This window comes from Psittacula echo, assembly GCF_963264785.1.
Source record: "Psittacula echo genome assembly, chromosome: 5".
NCBI lineage: Eukaryota > Metazoa > Chordata > Aves > Psittaciformes > Psittacidae > Psittacula > Psittacula echo.
This window is the reverse complement of record NC_137739.1, coordinates 89,471,373-89,490,791: the sequence shown is the minus strand read 5'-3', so window position 1 is coordinate 89,490,791 and position 19,419 is coordinate 89,471,373. Positions and strand designations below refer to the sequence as shown.

Here is a 19,419-nt window from a genome sequence, read left to right as displayed (position 1 = left end):
CCTGTCCCAGAAACAGGAGTCTTCCCATGTGCTGTCAGTTGTGATTTGCAGCACATATGAGGTCTGCTGAAGGTGGAGAAATGCTGTGTGCAAAGTGTGACCCATGTGGTAACACAGGCTTTGGTTCTCTCAGCTCCAGATAGGAGCATTGAGCCCAGCAGAGACTGTGAGGGAGGAGATGTAGAGCCTATAGGGTGTTTGGAGTAAACTCCAACTCGTCTGAGAGATCTGAACTCTCAAAGCAGATAAGTATTCCCAGCCCTCTTGATAGGAGATGTGGGAGGAAGCAGGACATGGCCGAGAGTCACCAAGCTGCAAATGTACTGCTCTATCTACTGCATCTCTGCACACCCTGCTCTGCTCGGACTGAATCTGCTCCCAGCTGGAGGTGGGAAGTTGCTGCTGGAAAAGGAGTGTTGCAGGGCAGGGAGTCTCAGGCCCACATTTTCATTCCAGAAGGACAGGTTCTAATGACCATGACAGGAGGAGACCAGGAGGCACCATGTGCTGGTCAGACCATGGGACTCAGCTGTACAGTGGCACAGCTTTGCACAGAGGGGGATTTTGAGTGATGCTGAGGAACAGGCAGCGGGAGATGAGGCCATTCCTGCTTCTGTGGGTCTGGGCACTGGTTTGGCAACACAAACAGAGCCACAGCACCAAGATTTCTGACTAAAGTTGTTCCTTGAACCAGATTTGCCGGCACAGGGCTTGGCATGTGGGAAAAGTCTTTTCCTGAACTGACATTTCCCCAGTGGGGAAAAAAATCCTATTAAAACTCCTCCAACTCCCTCAAGTGTTGTAGCTGGAGGTAGAGCTGCTCTTGGGGACTTCTGTCCCTGCTTTAACAAGCTTGAAACAGTCTGGGTAATGGTCTGGTTAGAGCAGAACAGGCTCCGTGTGGGTTAATGTACCTCACCTTAGCAACGAGTAGGGCATCACTGCTGGCAAAAGGACCAGCTGATGACAATGATGTGACAAGGGGGAATGGCTTGAACCTGCCAGAGGGGAGACTGAGATGAGCTCTTAGGCAGAAGCTCTTCCCTGTGAGGGTGCTGAGGCGCTGGCACAGGGTGCCCAGAGAAGCTGTGGCTGCCCCATCCCTGGCAGTGTTCAAGGCCAGGTTGGACACAGGGGCTTGGAGCAAGCTGCTCTAGTGGAAGGTGTCCCTGCCTGTGGCATGGGTTAGAACTGGAAGAGCTTTAAGGTCCCTTCCAGGACAAACCACTCTGGGATTGTGTAATTCTGTGCTTTACATAGAGCCCTCCTGTGCCACAGACAGAAGAGTTTGCATTCCAAGGTTTCCACACCATACTGCACACACTGTGTGTGATGCTCCCGCTGCAGCTCCAGCATCTTCCCCCGAACCAGGGTCCCTGCAGCCCTGAGCTCCCTCCCTTCACTAGCAGCATCACTCGCAGGAGGTGACAAGTGCCACCAGCCCCGTGGTTCTGCCTGGTGGCTCTGCAGGCTGCCACAACCCTGGTGTTATCACCCTGGGCTAACACAGGACGTGTTGGCTACCAGGAGACTTGCAGCCTCACCAGTCTCATTTCTCAGCGGGGAAGTTTGCTCTGGGGAGTATGTAACTCCCTGCCCTCTTGCTCCAGCCCTGTCAGGAGAGGACTGTGTTCCTCTTCCTGTCATGGCAAGGCTTATTTAAGGGGTTCCTGCTCTCCTCGTCCTCATTTGGGTGCATTAAGATGCTGTTAACAGGTTTAAGGATAAGAGAAATTCTCAGCCTGTAGGAGTCTGTCCACACTGAGGAAAACAAAGCCATGTCAATGACCACTGGTGTTAACTGGGAGGTTTTAACATGGGGAGAGCTTTTTATTGACAACCTTCATGTGTCATTCTTCATCTCGGTGAATCTAAGCTTTGCCCCAACACCTTCAGAACAGGAATGTTACAGTCTTGCCAAGGATGAGTTTAAAACGCAACCATAAAAGCTCATTGGGAAAAGCTAGAGCTAGCAGGGGTGGTTTCCCTAAACCAGCTTGGTGGCTCTGGTGGGTTCTGGATTGTTGTGAAGTCAGGATCAGAGCTACAGCTGGGAATAGGACCAGGTATGAGGAAGGACAGAAGAACACTGAACCACAGCCCTAACCCTGGCTGTTGCAGGTAGCACTGACAAGGTCTTTCCCTCTGCCAGGAGAAGCTCCTCCTCCCCACACAGGGCTGGCAGACCCCAGCAAAAGATGGAGACCTCCCACCCCTGGGGGCTGAGCTGTCAGCCCCATCCCTGATCCTTGTTTTAATTGCTGATCAGAGCTGAGCTGCTCTGAACTTGCCTCCCATAAGCTACTTAGTGCTGTTGGTACAAGCAACTTCCTCATCCCTCTGAGCCTTCACTGATAAAACACGGGCTGATCCCTGCCAGACCCAATCCGTGCTCAGGGCCATCACAACCAGACAATGAACCACAAACCAATCCCTCAGCCTGTACCCAGCTATGAATTTGCCCTTTTTGCTTCATAACAACAGCCCTCACCCTACTCACACCACAAATATAAGCAGCGTTACAGCTGGATCCCACCAGACCACATCTGGTCTGGCTCCTGCACAGTCCCCTGCGATGGGAGGAAAACTGGAGTGAGCAGAGCTGGCCATAAGCTGCTGATCCTGCCTGTCCAGACACATCTTCATCCCATGGGACTTGTAGAACCATAGAATCAACCAGGTTGGAAAAGCCCTTCAAGCTCATCCAGTCCAACCATTGCCCAGCACTGCCAAGGCCACCCCTAACCCATGGCACTGAGGCCTCGTCTCCACGGGGTGTGAACACTTGCAGGGCCGGTGCCTGCAGCCCTGCCCTGGGCAGCCTGTTCCAATGCCTGAGCACCCTTTGGGGCAGGAATTGCTCCTCAGCTCCATCTAAACCTGCCCTGGTGCAGCTTGAGGCCGGTTCCTCTTGTCCTGTCACTATTCAGCAAGAACCAAGCTCTGCTGTCCCAATGGCATCAGTGCCAGCGACTCAGTATCATCCAGGATGGCCCAGTTGATGTCTTGGAGAGGAAATAGGTTGAAATGGCCCCTTTCAGGAGGATCAGAGCTAGGGGGTGTGTGTGTGTGTGTGTGTGAAAAGCAGTTGGTTTGGCTCAGGATGGGGAAGGTTCCATCTCCCAAATTGTTGAGATGTTTCTGCTCTGTTTGGTTACAAACTGAGCTTCAGAAGTGCTCAGAATATTGCAGCTCATGCTGCCACAAAAAGGCATCTTTAGATGCTTGTTCCAACTGCTTCTCAATGAAAAAGGTTTAAATAACAACAGGTCAAAGGCAGGGTGTCGTTTAATGAATTCCTTCTGAAGAAACTGAAGGAAACTCAGTATTCCAGGGAGAAAGGCAATGGAATTCTTCCTTTTTACAAAGCCAGTTGTAAACCCTGTATTTTAGCCCACCCTCATCCCACGTGTTTGTGCTGCACAGTGACCCCAGCCCTGAGCAACACACAGGGACCAGTCAGGAGGCCCAGCAGCGTGTCCACATTCCCAGGGCAGGGCCACCTCACTCAGGAGCTCCATCGGGGCCCCAAAGAGATGCCCAGAGAAAAGTAAGAACAGGACAAGTGAGTGATGGCTCAAGTGCTTTGCAGGGGATCTTCTGAGTGGATGTGATGTGTCCAGGCAGGAAACCTCCCTGGCTGGTCTCTTCTTGGAGCTCAGGAAATGTGATCTTACTTTATCACAAGCTGAGTCTCTGGGAGCTTGTGCAAGGGATGAAATAAGACCAAGTTGGGGCTGTTCAGCCTGGAGGAGAGAAGCTGCATGGAGACCTCAGGGCAGCTCCCAGTGTCTGAAGGGGGCTACAAGGATGCTGCGGAGGGACTCTTCATCAGGGACTGGAGCGACAGAACAGGGGGTGATGGGTTCAACCTGAAACAGGGGAAGTTCAGGTTGGAGACAAGGCAGAAGCTCTTCCCTGTGAGGGTGCTGAGGCGCTGGCCCAGGGTGCCCAGAGAAGCTGTGGCTGCCCCATCCCTGGCAGTGTTCAGGGCCAGGTTGGACACAGGGGCTTGGAGCAAGCTGCTCCAGTGGAAGGGGTCCCTGCCTGCGGCAGGGGTTGGAGCTGGAGGAGCTTAAAGTCCCTTCCAACCCAAACCATTCTATCTTTCTATGATTCTATGAAATTCTGACCATAGCTGGTAGCAGGACCAGTGTCTCCAGCTGGGTTTTAACTCATGCTCTCAAATCATGATTTCCATCGATGGAGCATGGGTTATCTGCAATTCCAAGAGTTTCCTCCCTCCTGAGTGGAGCACTGAGCCAGCCAGGCCCAGCACAGCGAGCGTCCACAGGCACCTCAGCCACCTCCACCCTTTCTCTCCACCCAAGTATTCATTAGTGTTGGACTGGTCCTTTAAACCTAATTGCCACCGTGACTCCCCTTTTCATCTCCTCCCTTCTCAGGTGTCTGTTCCTCTTGCAGGCTGTCCCTTCCACTTGCGCTCCACATCAGCTCTACACCTCAAGCTCTGCACAGGAGGAGCCCAGCTGTGAGCAGAGCCCAACCTGAACCCATGCAGCATCAGTGTGATGCGACACCCATGGAGCCTATGATGAGTCTTCAGTCCAGCTTAGATCCTGGAGCCAAGGTTGGTGTCTGGAGCTTGCTTTTGAGTTCTGCTGGCAAACGGGAGTGAAAGGCTTTGTTAGGTTTGAATGGAGCTTGGCTGGGATGGCAGGTGTTCATGGGGCTGAATTTGATGCTTCCTTCTTCTTGCACCAGAGTGGGAGTGGGTTGTGTTGCCACTCGAGTAGCCCCAAAGCAGCCACATGTAGAATAATTTGGAGGTTTTGTAGCTCACATGAATGTGTCAGGAGCCAGCTGGCTCTTGGCGTCTTCATTTACAGTTTCTGAACTAGAAGTTGAGGCTGCTGGGCTGCCCATGTCCTCCTAGATGTGGGCTGAAGCTGTGGGCTGAAGCCATGGGCTGGGATGGGAGCCTCCCTTGGTCACTGCTGATGGCAGCTTTCACCCAGGGTGAAGCAGTCACGGGCTGCAGCTCTCCATGCTTTCCCCAAGGAATATGTTTCCATAAGGGATGAAAGGAACCTGCCTGACCGGCTGTCCCAGCCACTTTCCACTGCCTGGCTCCCTTCCCAAGGCTGGCTCATGTGTCCTACATTCAAAGGCTGGGCTAATGGGGTCAGCAAACCTGCACTTGGCCCTGCTGTGCCTGTCTGGAGATGGGACAGATCCTCTCCTCGTTCATTCAATCTCGACTTCAGAGGCCTTACACCAGAGTTACAAGTTTTTCTGGAGCAAAAAATGCCATGAGGTGCTGAGGTCATGAGTTATTCAGGGTGGCAGTAAACAAGGGTAGGCACAGATCTCACCCACAGGACTTGCGGCAGGAACCTGCAGGATGATGCCCATGGCGAGGGTTGGAACTGGATGATCTTTAAGGTCCCTTCCAACCCAAACCCGTCTGTGATACTCTGGTGTGCAGGAAGGAGGAAAAGAGGAAACAGCCTTGTCCTCTGATGGGAACAGGGCTGCTTTGCATGTTCTGAGAAGCTTCTGTGATTGTGCTGTGACTGGTATCATTATGGGAAGTACCAACAACTGATGTTAAGCAGGACCAAGCTGCCATTACATCCTTTAACGAGCTTTGGTAGTTTTCATTTTAATTATCCATTGATACATTTAAACCCGACTGTCTCATAGCTCTTTGATCCCTGGGAGCCTCCACCTAAAGCCTGGGTAAGGTTTGTGGCTGCTCCCTCCTCTCAGTCTGGGGAATCTGCTTAGCTCTCTCCTGCAGGAAACGCCTCAAATGCCTTTTCACCCTTGGAGCTGGAGGCAGGACCAGAGCAGGGGTGAGCAAAGAGGAGTTTGCTTATTGCAGGGAACTTTGCTCTGTGGTTGATAGGATGGGAATTCTTTGATACACTGCATGTTCCCATCCCTCTGCCCCGCAGCCTGGAGAGGAGCTGCTGGTTCTGCTCTGGAGCCTCAGGCAGCAGCATCTCGGAGTCCATTGCTGCTCACAGCAGTGTTCAGGAGTACTTCTGAACCTTATCTGCAGTCCTGCTACACGGCAGAGTGTGCCTCCCAAACCAGGCCGACTTCAGGCTCCTGTTCTACCTTGGGCTTTTGGCAGCCGGATCCCAGCCTGTCCCAGCGGTTCCCGAGTGCCATCTGCTGCTGGAACAGCGTCATGCAGCAAATGGAGAGAAGCCAAGCTGGAGATGGGTGAAGTGCACTTGGGAAGTGGCAGCATGAAACTGAGTGGCTGTGGAGGAGTTTCATAGAGTGCAAAGGGAAAGGAAGGACGGTTTCCCTTCCTTTCCCTTCCCTTTGGAAAGCCAAAGCGGTTCTTGCTGGTGGATTTGCTGATGGAGAGATGCCAGGAATGCTTCATGGGGCAGTCAGGTTTGAGTTTGTTTAGGACTCAGATTCTTTCTTTGTAAGAAACGAAGTCTTGCTGTCAAAACATGGGGTGATGCTTGCTGCAGGCTGCTGGGTGCTGCAAACTCTTGTCAGAGATGGTTCTTTGTGCTGCAAGTGAAAGGGAGAGGCTTTGCAGCTCGCAGCTAGAGAAAGGGACTGTGTCACTGTCACGAGCACAGAATGGACAGGTCATTGCCCTCATTTCCTGCGTTTGCCTCAGGAAATCTCCACCAAACTTTGCCCTGAGTGGAGAGCAGGGGCTGCAAGCAGCAGGAGGCTGTGCTCAGGGAGCTCAGTGGAGCCCCTGTGGAGCAGCAAAACCCCCTTATGTCCTCTGGATTGCTCCAGCTTTCAGGCTTTCCTGCAGGCAAACTGCTGTCTGCTCCAGGACTGCTCCTCAGGGGCTGCCAACACTTAGCAAGAGCTGATACATCCCCTTTCCATGAAGAGGAAACCACAGAGCCAACCTGGGGCACCTATGTGGGTGCACTCCGTGGCTTCTGTGCTGAGCAGGCTCCAGAGAGGGTACCAGGCAGTGCACAGGAGCTGGAGCACAGTAAAGAGTCCAGAATCAGGCCATCGGCCTATTAAAGGCTTTCTGGTGATTTTAGAAGAGTAAAGGGATTTACTCCAGATGTGGTGGACAAATTCCTGAGTAATTCAGCTGCTTTCTCCTAATGTCCTTCCTGCTGTATTTGTAATAGACAGTGTCTGAAGGACTCTCTCAAGTTGCTGCATGCTGGGAGACAGCTGCCACCAACTGCCCAAGAGAGCAGTATTGATGTGCTTCAGCCACCAAGGTGAGGTACTCAGTGTGTCCTGAGGTCCTGCAGGACCCCTACACGTCATCCATCCAGCACACCCTTCTCACTGGAGCAGGAGACTGGGGCCCATCCTTGGAGGAGATGGTTCTCTCCTTCCCAAGTGCACACCTGTGGGTCTTGGTGCTCCCTGGTTCCAGGATGATGGTTCTGGAGGCTTGTCCTTACTCTGAGTTAGGCACACACCCCATGGGAAGGCAGTGCTCATCTTGGGATTGGCACTGAGTTTAGAGCAAGCCCTCAAGCTGAGGACAACCATGGTGTTATTGCAATCCTTTCTGGCCAGGGCACCAGCAATAAGCAAATATATGTGCATGTATATAACCCCATAAATGTCAGCAGGTTCTGCTTTCTGCATCCTGGGAGAGTCCCAAGAGCACAGCCAGGTCCTCAAACCAGCCTGTTTTGCCCCAGTGCTGAAGCTGCAGATGCTGTTCCCTTGACTGGGCCCTTTTGCCCCTGGGTTTCCATGTCCTCAGTGCTCACTGAGCATTCATCTTCTCACTGGTCTCAGATGATGATGCAAAAGTAGATGTTTGTCATTTATGCCACCCAGACATGGAAAAGGAGAGCTGAGAAATGTCAGCTCTTTGTGTTGAGGGCAGTGGCGTAGCTGACACTGCCCTGGAGGGAACTGCAGCTCTACTTAGCAAAGGCAAAGGTATTTTGGGGCTCTTCATACCTGCTCATGGCACTGCTGTTGTCTCCACCATTCGTAACAGCAGAGACCTTGGATGCTGTGGCTGTGAGGTCTGTAGGAACTCCTTGCAGCATTTAGCAATTGACATCTTGGGAATGACATTGTCCCTTAGCTACTGATCCATGGGGAGCCCAATGGCCCTCCCTGCACATGGGGTTCACCCTGCACTGCATGAGGAACCTGGCCTTGGTATTTGGGATAATGGTGTGGGTGTCTGTTTTAACTGGGACTGGGTGTTAGCAGCATGTGTAGGGATGCAGTCCCAGGGATGAGGCCACCAGGATAATGCCTCATCACTGGAAAAAGTCTTTCCATGGACACTGACTCCCTGTCTCAGCCATGCAGCATCTCCCAGAGCTGGCCTTATCCCTGCAGCCACCAGACAGCCAAAACTGGGCCATCACTCCACACTCGCTAGGAACTATGCCAGCTTGGAAACCCCAAAGCAACACCATCCTCCCAGCTCCCCTGTGTTCCCACAGCGAGGAAAAGCCCCTCATGGCTCTGCGCCTCCTGCATAGGCTTCTCCATCACAAACCTCTTGACAAGCACTTGGGGTCCAGCAAAGCTCTTGTGTCTTTTTCCCAGTTTTCCATCCACAGCAGGGTCTTCCATGTCCTTCCTCAAGCCTGAACCCATAGGCACTGCCTGGGGGATGGGTTCCATTTCCTTTCATCATTTGAGTAGCTGCTAATTCATATGGGTCACTCTTTTCCTCTAAGCTCCTTTACGAAGCCACCCTTCCAGCTCCTTTAGTGCCTTAGCCCTGAGGTCCCATAGCCAGAGCTATGCACAGGGGAGGGACCAGATCCAGAGCTTTTCAAAGGCTTTTGAAGGCTTCCTTTGAACCACGCTGGGTTTCAGGTTGAGCATCGTGGATTTTGTGAGCAGTTGACCTGCACAAAGCTCTTAGAGGGGATAGGTACCACCAGTGGGCCTGATCCAGTGGGTTTTCCCATAACAAACACAGCAGGGCTCTCATTAAGGTTGGGATGTGCATCAGTCCTTGGGCAACAATATTCCCCTGTGTGCCTCCACCTCCTGGTTGTGTGTTGCTTGGGCCCATCAGAAGCTGAAGAAAGGGGCAGCCAGACTTCACTGAGAGGGGAACATGGGGCACAGCCAGGACACGGCGCTGAGATGCAGGTTTGAGTGTGGCAACCCAAGAGGCAGCAGATGAATCCTAGAATCCCAGAGTGGTTTGCATTGGAAGGGACCTCAAAGCTCACCCAGTTCCAACCCCCTGTCATGGGAAGGGACACCTTCCACTAGAGCAGGTTGCTCCAAGCCCCGTCCAGCCTGGCCTTGAACACTGCCAAGGATGGGGCAGCCACAGTATCATATATCTAATATTCTATATTATATGAACGTTGCCTGCTCTCCCAAAGCCTCATCATTGTTACTTTTCTGGAGATCATCCTGGCAGCTTTCAGATGGGGACCCACAAGTGGACTCTCTCCTTTGACCACATGCTTCACGGCGTGGGCTGGCAATGCCCACCCAGAGCACTGCTTCTGCTCCCTCTCTGCAGGAAAGGCACGTTTGGAAAGCAGGGAAATCATTCCCAATGAATACTGCAATCCAGCAGAAAAAGGCAAACCCAGCTCTTGTTTCCCCAGGAAGGCTCACGCACATCCTCACACCCAGGAGCCATTCAGGACCCCAGATATTATCCCTATCCCCTGCCAGGCATGCAACTGGCCGTGCATAACAAATACCCAGAGCCCATGAATGGCCACCGAGTGAAGTCAAGCTGTTTGCCTGCTCCCTTTTTCATTGTCCTCCTGGCTTTTCCCACTTTGAACCGGGGCTTGTGGCATCAGGAAGTTAAAAGGAGCCGGGGGGGGGGGGGGGGGGAAAGGGGGAGTGTTTCTTTTAAAAAGAGAGTGAGGTTGGAGCGGAGGACACAGGCACTCCAGACCCCGTCTGTGCTTGGTATATTAGGCAGCCAGTGCTCTTGGCTGGCAGCCCAGACAGGCTTTTGTAATCAAAACATGATCTTGTGTGCTGTGCAACCAGTGCGGAGAAAGGCCGGCTGATGGCTCTCCCCTTCTAGCTCTGCGCTGGAATCCGCCGCGCTCCGCCGCCGATGGCCACCATGCACCGAGCTGTGAGTGCTGCCTCGGGGGGCGCGGGAGGGGCGCGGGGCGCTGGGGGCCCTCTCCGCACCGGGACGCGCTGTGCCTGCCCTCGGGGGGGGCCTGGCCCTGGCTGCGCCTTTGTTGTTTCCCTCCTCGCTGGCCGCCGGCCGGCTCCGGGAGCAGCGCAGCCGGGCGGCACCGCGGGTGCTGGGGGGGGTTTGCGGTGCTGAGCTTTGTGTGTCCATGGCGGGGGGCGCAGGACACGGTGGGAGGCCGGGGTCGGTGTCAGACACAAGCCGCGGCGGAGCTGGATGTTGCCTGTCCTGGCAGAGCTGGCAGCAGCAGCTGTCAAGCCAGAGGATATGTCTTAAAGACAGCGGATGCGTTTGCTTACGCAGAGGAGCATTAGCGACGGGCCGCGCTCCTCTCTCCTCTTCCCTGCCTCCTCCTGCTGCCTTTCTCGCTTTCCCAACCCTGCTGCCTCCAAGAACAGGAGATGGGAGAAGGGTGTGGGAAAACACAGAGCCGAGCTGGAGTGAGGACTCCTGCAGCCCCCCGAGCTGCACTCTGTGTGTATGTGTATGCAGTGCCCGTGAGAGGGGCATGACAGGACGAGATGGCGTCAGTTCATCGAAGCACGAGGCCCTCTCCCTCTGTTTCTCCTTTTGTGACAGTTGTTGTTGCAGTAGAAAGAGGCCTCTCGTTCTGTGCCTTCACTTTGCAATCAGGAGGCATCGGGCTCAGCTGCTTTCAAAGCCATCGTGCGCTTGTGCTGCCAAAGCCATTTATAACCCTCGTGTCGCTGGGACATACGGGCGCCTTGGCTCCCCGAAGAGCTTTGCTCTTGGGAGGGCACAGTGTGGCCACTTTTCACCCCGAGCATCAGCTTCAGCCTGGGCTGGGGTAGCAGGTTGGTTCCAGAAGCAGAGGACAGGGCGCGTCCCCTGTTATCAGCTGGCTCAGAGCGGTGGCAGCGGGTGAGCAAACGCTGACTTGGCTGAACCATACAATGGGTGATCCCCTGGGAGCTGCTGCATGGTGCTGCTGCAGGCAGAGTGGCTGCTTCTAGCCCTGGATGCATGGGAAGGGACCTCCCCTCATCCACAGCTCCCAGTGTCTGCTGAAACAGATCATGCACAGAGAAATACCTCAATGTTTTCATTAGTAAAGGGGAGGAGAAGTGCTGAATAGCAGCAAAACTTCCCTTCCAGTGACTGGTTTCCAGCTGGAAACGGAAAGACACCCCCCCCCCCCCCCAAGCTGTGTTGCAGCGTAGACAAAACGCTCACAAATGTGCAGCCCTGTGTGTTGGGAACAGCCTGACAGAGCTGTTCCATCATCTGCCTTTGGAAAGAGCAGAGCACGAATACAATCTCTGCAGGAACTGTTAAATCCCTCCTGAGCCCACAGCTCTGTCGGTCTTCCTTCAAAGGAATCTGAAGATGAAAGGGGTGTGTTTGAGGCCATGCACCGCTTTGATCCCACCCTCAACGAGGCAACACCCCAGCACTGAGCAAACAGCAAACCTGCCAATTTAGTGCTCACAGAATAGCTTCTGTTCAGGTAAACACTGAATTGGGCTTTAATCAGCCTTGCAAAGAGGCCATGGAAGTGTATCCACCCTCGTGCACACCACACTCACTTGTCCTGTACCCCAGGGATTGATGGCAATGCAGAAGTGCATTTCCTGCTCCCACAGCCCTTGACAAAATCCCATTGTCCAGCGGGAGACTGTGTGCTGGTTTCAATGTCCCTGATGTCCCACCTGAGCACAAATGCCTGTGTCCTGCAGAGCAGCTCTCAGCAAGGGTTATGATTAAATACCCCTTGCTGGGGACACGAGGGAAGATGAGCTTGTGTCGATCTGAGGGCTGCTTTAGCAAGCTGGTTCCTCTGCCTTTCCCCTCTCTGACTTCTGACAATCCTCTGTGATGGTATCACGTTTGCAACCTTGAGGCCCCTTTCTCCAAAGAACATGACCTAGGCAGACTTCTCCCCCATCCCTGGCCTTATTTTGTGCAGGTGAAGCTCAGATCACAGTTGATGTTGTTTAGCTTTGGGGTTTTTTAATGTAAAGCCCTGGAAATGGGCCTGCCCCATCCCTGGCAGTGTTCAAGGCCAGGTTGGACACAGGGGCTTAGAGCAAGCTGCTCTAGTGGAAGGTGTCCCTGCCCGTGGCAGGGGTTGGAGCTGGAGGAGCTTTAAGGTCCCTTCCAACACAAACCAGCCTAGGATTCTATGAAAGGCAGACCCAGCATTGCAGGGATGTGCTGTGATTCAGCAGCTGGATCCCTTCCTTTGAAGGGATCTATCCCATTCACACAAGGGGACGGTTTGCAGCCCTGGTTCCCAGGAGCCTGTGATGCTTTGGGAAGAGGACTGCTGCCAGCCCCAATGGATTCCCACACATTACCTGGAATTAGTTTCTAAAGGGCAGCTGATCAGGCATAGCCACATTCTTCCTTGGTGCCCATCTCTCAGGTAGCTGAGCACCTCCCCATGTTAAGGAGGTGATTCCTGCAGCTCATCTAAAATCTTGGGCTGGATGTTCCCATCCTGGCAAAATGCTACGTGACACACAAGTAACTGAAGGTTGGGTTCTCAACCCCTAATTCCACCTCACTTGATGCATTGGCACACTGAACACACACATCTTCAGGGGGCTGGAACCCCTGTACATCAGTGGATAGAGCTCACAAAGGTAACCGGGAACACAGAGCACAGTCAAAGCTTTTCCCTCCCCCTGGGCTACAGCCTCTGTGGTTTCACTCTTTGCCTTCAAGCCTCGAGCTTCTCACTGCATGTTTGATGTGGTTAAGAAGGGCTGGGTTTGACAGTGCCCTCCATCCCATCCTCTGGATCTCTGCTGCTCCAGTTTTCCCTATGGTGACCCAATTAGGACTAAGCAAAAGGCAGCTGAGGTCTCCAGGAGAAACCCTCCTTTCCCAGGAGAAGGGCTTTGTGAGCACCTTAACTACTGCCCGAGGCTGGCTCCTGGCTTACCCAGTGCACTGCGGGTATCAGATGGGTATCCCATGTCCCCAAGTGCCACTGCTGCTCCTGACAGATCCGTCCCTAAGGAGGTCACAGATGCTATGTTATGATTAATGAAGGAAAAACCCCTCCTGCCTGTGCAGAAGCTCTTCCCAGCATTGAATGCATTGGATTCAATAGATGGATGGAGGGTGCTGCAAGGATTTAGCCCTTGGAATGGGCACAGCAGGAGCAGAAGTGCTCACTCACAGGGGATTTGCTCCTGTGGAAACAGGGAAACCAACAATTCTCTTGAGGCTCTTGGTGGTTTTATGAGGAATTTGATGGGAAACCAACAGGGATGGGCAAAACCCATGCCTTGCCAATGCATCGCGAGCACAGCTTGACCCTGGGCAGGTCCCTCTCCCTGCCCATGGGTTATGGCTGGGGTGAGGTGTCCTGGAGCAGGGTCTGATACCATCCCCAGAGACCTCGAGAGCTCCAGGGTGAGGATGGAGGTGGGATGTGCGGTGCCACAGGGGAGGCAATGCTGACCCCAGAGGACATTAGGACACATGAACATCTTCACCACCTCTTGGGACCATCAGTGCGCCTCTCCACCACACGCTGGCTGTTTCCACTTCATAGGGAGACAACCTGCAGGAGCAACATCCAGTTGTAGGCAGATGGCTGATGCTTTCATTCCATTTGCATCTTGATTCCTCCAGACTTCCCTGGCTCTGTGGGCAATATGCATTGTGCACAGCAGCTGGATTTGCTGCAGTGTTCCTGCAGATGCCCTGCTCAGCACCCAGTGGTGTAGGCAGCAGATGGGGGTAACCTGTTGGTGGTCACAGTTGAGATGCTAGCAAAGCAGCCTGCTGAGATTTGGGGTTTCTTTCCTCCCCTCCTCAGTCTCACTTAATCTTACCCAGCTCTCTGTGTGAGTGCAGGAGAGGGAACATGAGCTCTCTGCCTCATGCAGATGCCATGCTGATAAGGCCAGCACAAACCCACTGTTTAAAAATAAACCTGTAGTGCCTTGGAGAGCTCAGCCTCGCCTCTTGCTCCTCATGCGAGCACCAGGCAGAGTCTGGACAGTGTGGATCAGCTGCTGCAGTGAGTCCATCCTCATCAGCATTAATTGTCACTAGACAGTGCTGTCACTGGAATTGAAAAGCTCCAATTTGTTGTTCCCTGTGGTAACCAAGGTGCTGGCTGAATGTAAATGTGATACTGATGTGCCTGGGAGCACCTGAACCAGCAGCAGGGAGAGGTGGTGTTACTGTGTGCAGCCAAGCCATGTGTTAACTCTGGAGCCCACTGCCAGCCATCAGAGAGGGACATCAGCTTTTTGCCCTAAGTATCTCAGTGCTGAACAGAAGAAAAGGTCAGTTCTGTCAGGAAAAGGTCTATTTGCAACATACATATTCTTTCTAATGGAGGACCAAGGGGAGAAGTGATGGGGAAAGACTCTTTCACTGCCCACCCTGTACAAAGAGAAGGAGCAGGTTTCACGCCGTTGCTGCGATGACTGAGAAGAGCTCTTCTGCTCCTGTTGCAGGATGCAGCTGTGGAGGATGCAGTGCTCAGGAAGAAAGAGCAGAAAGATGTGGAGCTCGACAAGAAAATCTTGGCCCTGCGGAAGAAGAACGAAGCGCTCATACGAAGGTACCAGGTGAGTCTGGAGGCTCCGGCCTTCCCCAGCTCTATTTTGGAGTCCCCAGCTCACAGAGTGAAGGACATGGTGAGCAGCATTGGGGGACTGTTCAATAGACGACATTTTTACATGGGGAGGCGTTTGGAGCAGGTGGGCAGAGCTCTGTTAGCCAGGGCTCTGGAATTGCATTGGAAAGCAGGCCCACCAATGCGTGCCTTGCTGCTACAGCACCTCCTCTCACCCTCCTGTCTTCCTCTGTCTGCACCACACTTCCCAGCCCTTCATCTCCTATTCTCCTGACTTTTCCACATCTGTCCTTTCCAGCATCTCATGTTTATCCTCTTGGATGCATAGGAGATTGCATCCCCAATACATTTGATGGGTTTATCTTCCCTGTCAGGGCAGTAGTATGAATTGAAGCTCTTCCCTGGCCATTTCTGTGGAGCACAGAGGTCTCCAAAAGAGATTCCATGAAAAAGAGGGAAGCTGAAGGCAAATCAAGGCTTTAGCAGCCTGCTGGTTACTGCACCTTTACCCTGGATTAGGAGGAAGTACTCCAGCTGCACCCCCTGGTTTCTGATCCTGCCTGATCCCTAACCCTAACTCTTGGCCAAGGCATGCAGGAGATATCCAGCCTGGCTTTTATGAGCTGGTTTGGGTGACACTGTGCTAACCCAGAGCTCTCTCTGGATTTGTTTAATGTCTGCATATGTCGGTACAGAGTAGGGCAGCCTGAGGATGCTCCTGGCAGAAGGATTCCCCTTGGCTCATCTAGGATGTTCTCCTGCCTGTGCCCAAGGCCCCTTGGCATGAGGGGCTCCTTAGCACTTGCTGGCTGGGTGGGCAGCCTGGAGTCTGGCAAAGAACCCAAACCCCCTGAGCACACTTTGTGTGTTGGAGCCAGGGCTGAGACTGAGTGGGGCTGGGGCTGGGTCTTGCTTAGGAGACATTTCCCTTGCTTCCATAGGAGCCATTTTGGACCTTTCCTGATGGCAGCAAAAACTGGTGCGTAGTGGAAAGCTCTGGTTGAATGTCACAAGCAGCTGGGGGAGAGGAACTCTCACTCCTGTATGAGATGCTACCCACCTCCCACCAGCACTTGGCTTCTAGAAGAGGCTGCTGCGTAGATGGCCAGATCTCAGCCACCTTCCCATGGCCACAGATGATGCTGTGGCCCCACACTGGCCTAGGAACCATGGCTTCTGTGCACACCCTCCCTTTCTGCAAGCCTATTCCTATCCTATTCCTAATCTGTTCCGAATATCACACTGATCATCTTCTCTGTGTGTCAGGAAGGGACCCCTGTGCCCTGTGCTGAGACCACAGTGAATGCTCTGAGTCAACAAGAGGCTTACCTGTGGCACAGGGACAGGTAAAGCAGGTCATGGCTATTTGTGGCCCCTTCCAAGGGCACATAAATGGGACACAGGTTGATCCTCTCCCTTTTAGAGGTGGAGGTGTGGAGCCATTTAGGAGAAATCCTAAGCAGGAAAAGGGACGACACCTGTAGACGTGCAGGTACAGGCTGATGATAAGGATATATGTGTGTTTCAGGAAATAGAAGAGGACAAAAAGCGAGCTGAGCAGGAGGGAATGGCTGTTACCTCCAGGAGACCCAAGCAGGATGGACTCACTATTACCATCACCAAAGCTCACAATGTAAGTGCTGCCTCTGTCACCACGGGCCAGCTCTCACTCCCGCAGCATTTCTGAAGGAGCCACCACAAAGCTCTGTCAGGCACAGGACATAGCTCGTAGACCCTTGCAGAAGGATGGGAAACCTCTGCAGAGGTGTGTGCTCAGGGTGGTTTTAGCTGATGCACACAAGCTTCCAGCCATGCCCAGGCTCCTGCAGCCAAGCACATGGAATTCACAGGTGAATGAACCAGTGTGTGAACAGGCTCTGGCTGGGTCCCTGGTGTCAGCATCACTGCAGATACATAGGCAGAGCATATGAGGTGTATGTGTGTCACTGGAGGCGTCAGGAATGCCTCTAGGAATGCTTGTAGGCTGGGCAAGGTCATGGTCTCCTCAGGCTTTGTGGGTGAGCAAAGCAAGCAGCCCTTGGTTGCTTTGGGGCTTCCCACAAGTGGGGCAAAGGCTTTGGGTCACAGGCTTCCTTCCCAACTGGGCCAAACCTGTGTCTGCCCAGCCCTGTCCCCCCTCCTGGCAGTGTGGGGCCTGGTGAGCCAGTAAACCACCCAACACTCCTGCTTTAACCTCCTTTGCCAGAGCCGGAGTGGAGCTCACTGAGGCAGCCCACCCTCCTTCCATGCAGCATTCCTGGTTCCTGTATCCAGGCGAGCACAGTGCTCATGTCTCAGCCATGCCCAGCCCCTGCCTCTCTCCAGAGGTGCACTGTTGCACACATTTTTCTCTCATACAGGACCTGAAAGATGCAATTACCCAGACTGAACACTATGGACAAGATAGCCCAGCCCTCTCGATGGTGAGCAGCACCTTCAGGAGCCATCCCCTTGGCTTCCAAAGCCGTCTCCATCAGGACTTAGGCATTCCCGATCTAACTCAGCTGCAGAAAGAGATGAGGATGACATTTGTTTCCTATAACTCTGGCATTTTAGCCTGAATGTCAGATTTGTAAGTGCAAAGGATTTTGCAGACCCGCTGTAACTGTGGGTTTTGGTGCTTAGCAGACAAGGAGCCCCTTGTTCCCTAAGGAATGTCACGGCACCGCGCCATGCGCGGAAAGCCTCCTTGGGGCAAGACTGCCTTGGCTGTAGCTGGGCTCCCCATGTGTGTGCAGGTGTGTCTGGGGAAGGGAATCCCATCACTGAGCCAAGGGTCTGGATTTCCTAATGGAAATGATTCCACTTTCCAGGATAAAAGGGTGGTGAGTGAGAAATGGGTGAGCCCCTGTACTACGAGCCCTGTGTTCGGCATCGGCAGTGAGGAAGACGAAGAGGAGGAGGAAGCAGATCATATGTTCACCTTCAGGATGGGGAAGAGGATGCAGCTGGCTGTCACCATGGACAACAAAGCCAAGGTGAGCAGGGAACAGGATTCCTCTTACACTGCAGCCTCTTGACTTACAAAGCACCTTTTGTTCTGCCTCTCACTCGAGCTTGCTGCTCAGCATGTCCCCTGGTGTCACATCTCCAAAGGGGATAAACCCTTTCTCTCATTTCTCAGTCCTTCAGCACAGCCTCAGTCTCCATCTCGAGTTGCCACACACTTCCCTCCCTATTTCTGATTCAGGAGTCAGCCCCCAGGCCTTGCTGACCCTCCCCAGTGGCTCCATCCAGCCATGTGTGGCCAGTTCCCTTTCACAGAGATCAGCCACTCATTGCCCTCCTAGGCCACCAGTGGGTTGCTGTGCCTGGAAAGGGCATGGAAGGAAGTGGGAGGTCAGGCAGATTTAGCTGCATTACTATCCCCAGGGAAGCAGTGGTAAAACCAGCATCATTTCTCCCTGTTACTGTATTCCAGAAAGCCCTAAATGCAGGAGGAAAACCAGTGACAGGAGTATCTGTGGCAGCTGCCAATGTGATGGGCAGAAAATGCAGCCCAGTCCTTGCAGACTTCATTAAAAACTATGTGAAAAGGCAAAGGGAATTGAAAATGCTGCTTCATTTCTTAAATTCCAGAACATCCTGGGCACTACCCTGTTCCCTGTGGAATCTGTGCATGTGGGATTAATGACCCAATGGCAGCTTTGGCATGTCAGCACTTACTTGCCAAGAAGGGTTTGATGAACCTTTGGCAGTTGGTATTGGCAGCACGTCCCAGGAAGGACGGGCCTGCATGAGCTTCACACTCTGGTTTTCTTCACTAGGGGTGTATCTCAGGGCCCTGATCCTGTTCTCCCTGCACACTGTGAGTTTAACCACCGGGATAAATAGGAACAAGGATCAGAAGTGCCACCTTCTTTGGGAAGCGTGGTATCTGCATGTGCAGGTGCAGCTGTATGGGACTCAGGGAAGCCTTGCTGGGACATTGGAGTGGATGAGACCAGCCCGTGTCACTGTAGCACTGGGAAAAGGAAGTGGTGGCAGCAAATGGTGCTCCCATGGGTCCCCTTTGAGGCCCAGCAACGTGCTCAGTGCACAAAGTGAGGCTGGGTTTGAACTGAAGGCCAAGCCAAAGACATTCCCCAGGGTACTGAAGCAAACCCCACCCTTCCTGCTGCCTGGGGCAGGAGCGCTGGAGCCTTGGCTGTAAACAGGAGGCAGGGAACAATTTCTCCCTCTGAAGCAGCTTGCAAACATGTCTCTGATGCTGTGCCTCCAATGCCTTTTCATTGCTGTTTCTCTAGGACATAGTTACCTTTTCTTTCCACCAACAAATAGGCCGCAATGATTGTGCCATTATAAAGTCATTATGTGTTACCTTGAAGGAACTGAGTCATCCAGGAAATAGTGCACCTTTCAGAATGGTTTTTGAGGAGAAAGGGACTGAAGTCTCTCATTTCCTTGGTTCCAGAGAGATTACCAGTAGCAAGAACATCCCCTTCTAATGCCATCTCATTCCAGCACAGCCAAACCACCTCCTGATGCTAGCGGAAACATTCTGCTTTTCCTAGAACAGAGGGTACACAGAAACCTCTGCATCCTCATCATAGACTGAACTCTGCCAGTGAAATACTCCAAGGTCTCTCATGGCTTTGTAGCTCTGCGTGGGTTTCTCTCTGAAGCAGTTACATGTGTAGAGTGAGTGACTCTTGCAGACAGGCCGTGTCTCGTGGAGCTGCTTCCATCATCTTCAGCTCAGAATTCAAGCCCTAGATGGGGATTTGTGTTAGCACAAAACACTGTGCTGCTGCCTTAACCTCTG

General features: G+C 53.1%; 1 protein-coding gene across 1 annotated transcript in view; it reads left to right on the top strand.

Annotated features, from left to right (window-relative positions):
• Nucleotides 1-10,003: 10,003 nt before the first annotated feature.
• The window catches only part of CCDC9B (coiled-coil domain containing 9B), a gene marked incomplete at both ends in the record, with an annotated part of 34,982 nt that continues 25,566 nt past the window's right edge, over nt 10,004-19,419 (top strand). Inside the window, 5 exons of the mRNA XM_080618466.1 lie at nt 10,004-10,024; nt 14,533-14,646; nt 16,183-16,287; nt 17,015-17,077; nt 17,468-17,632. Of these exons, the coding sequence (XP_080474592.1) occupies nt 10,004-10,024; nt 14,533-14,646; nt 16,183-16,287; nt 17,015-17,077; nt 17,468-17,632 (468 nt within the window). The remainder of the gene's footprint in view (nt 10,025-14,532; nt 14,647-16,182; nt 16,288-17,014; nt 17,078-17,467; nt 17,633-19,419) is intronic.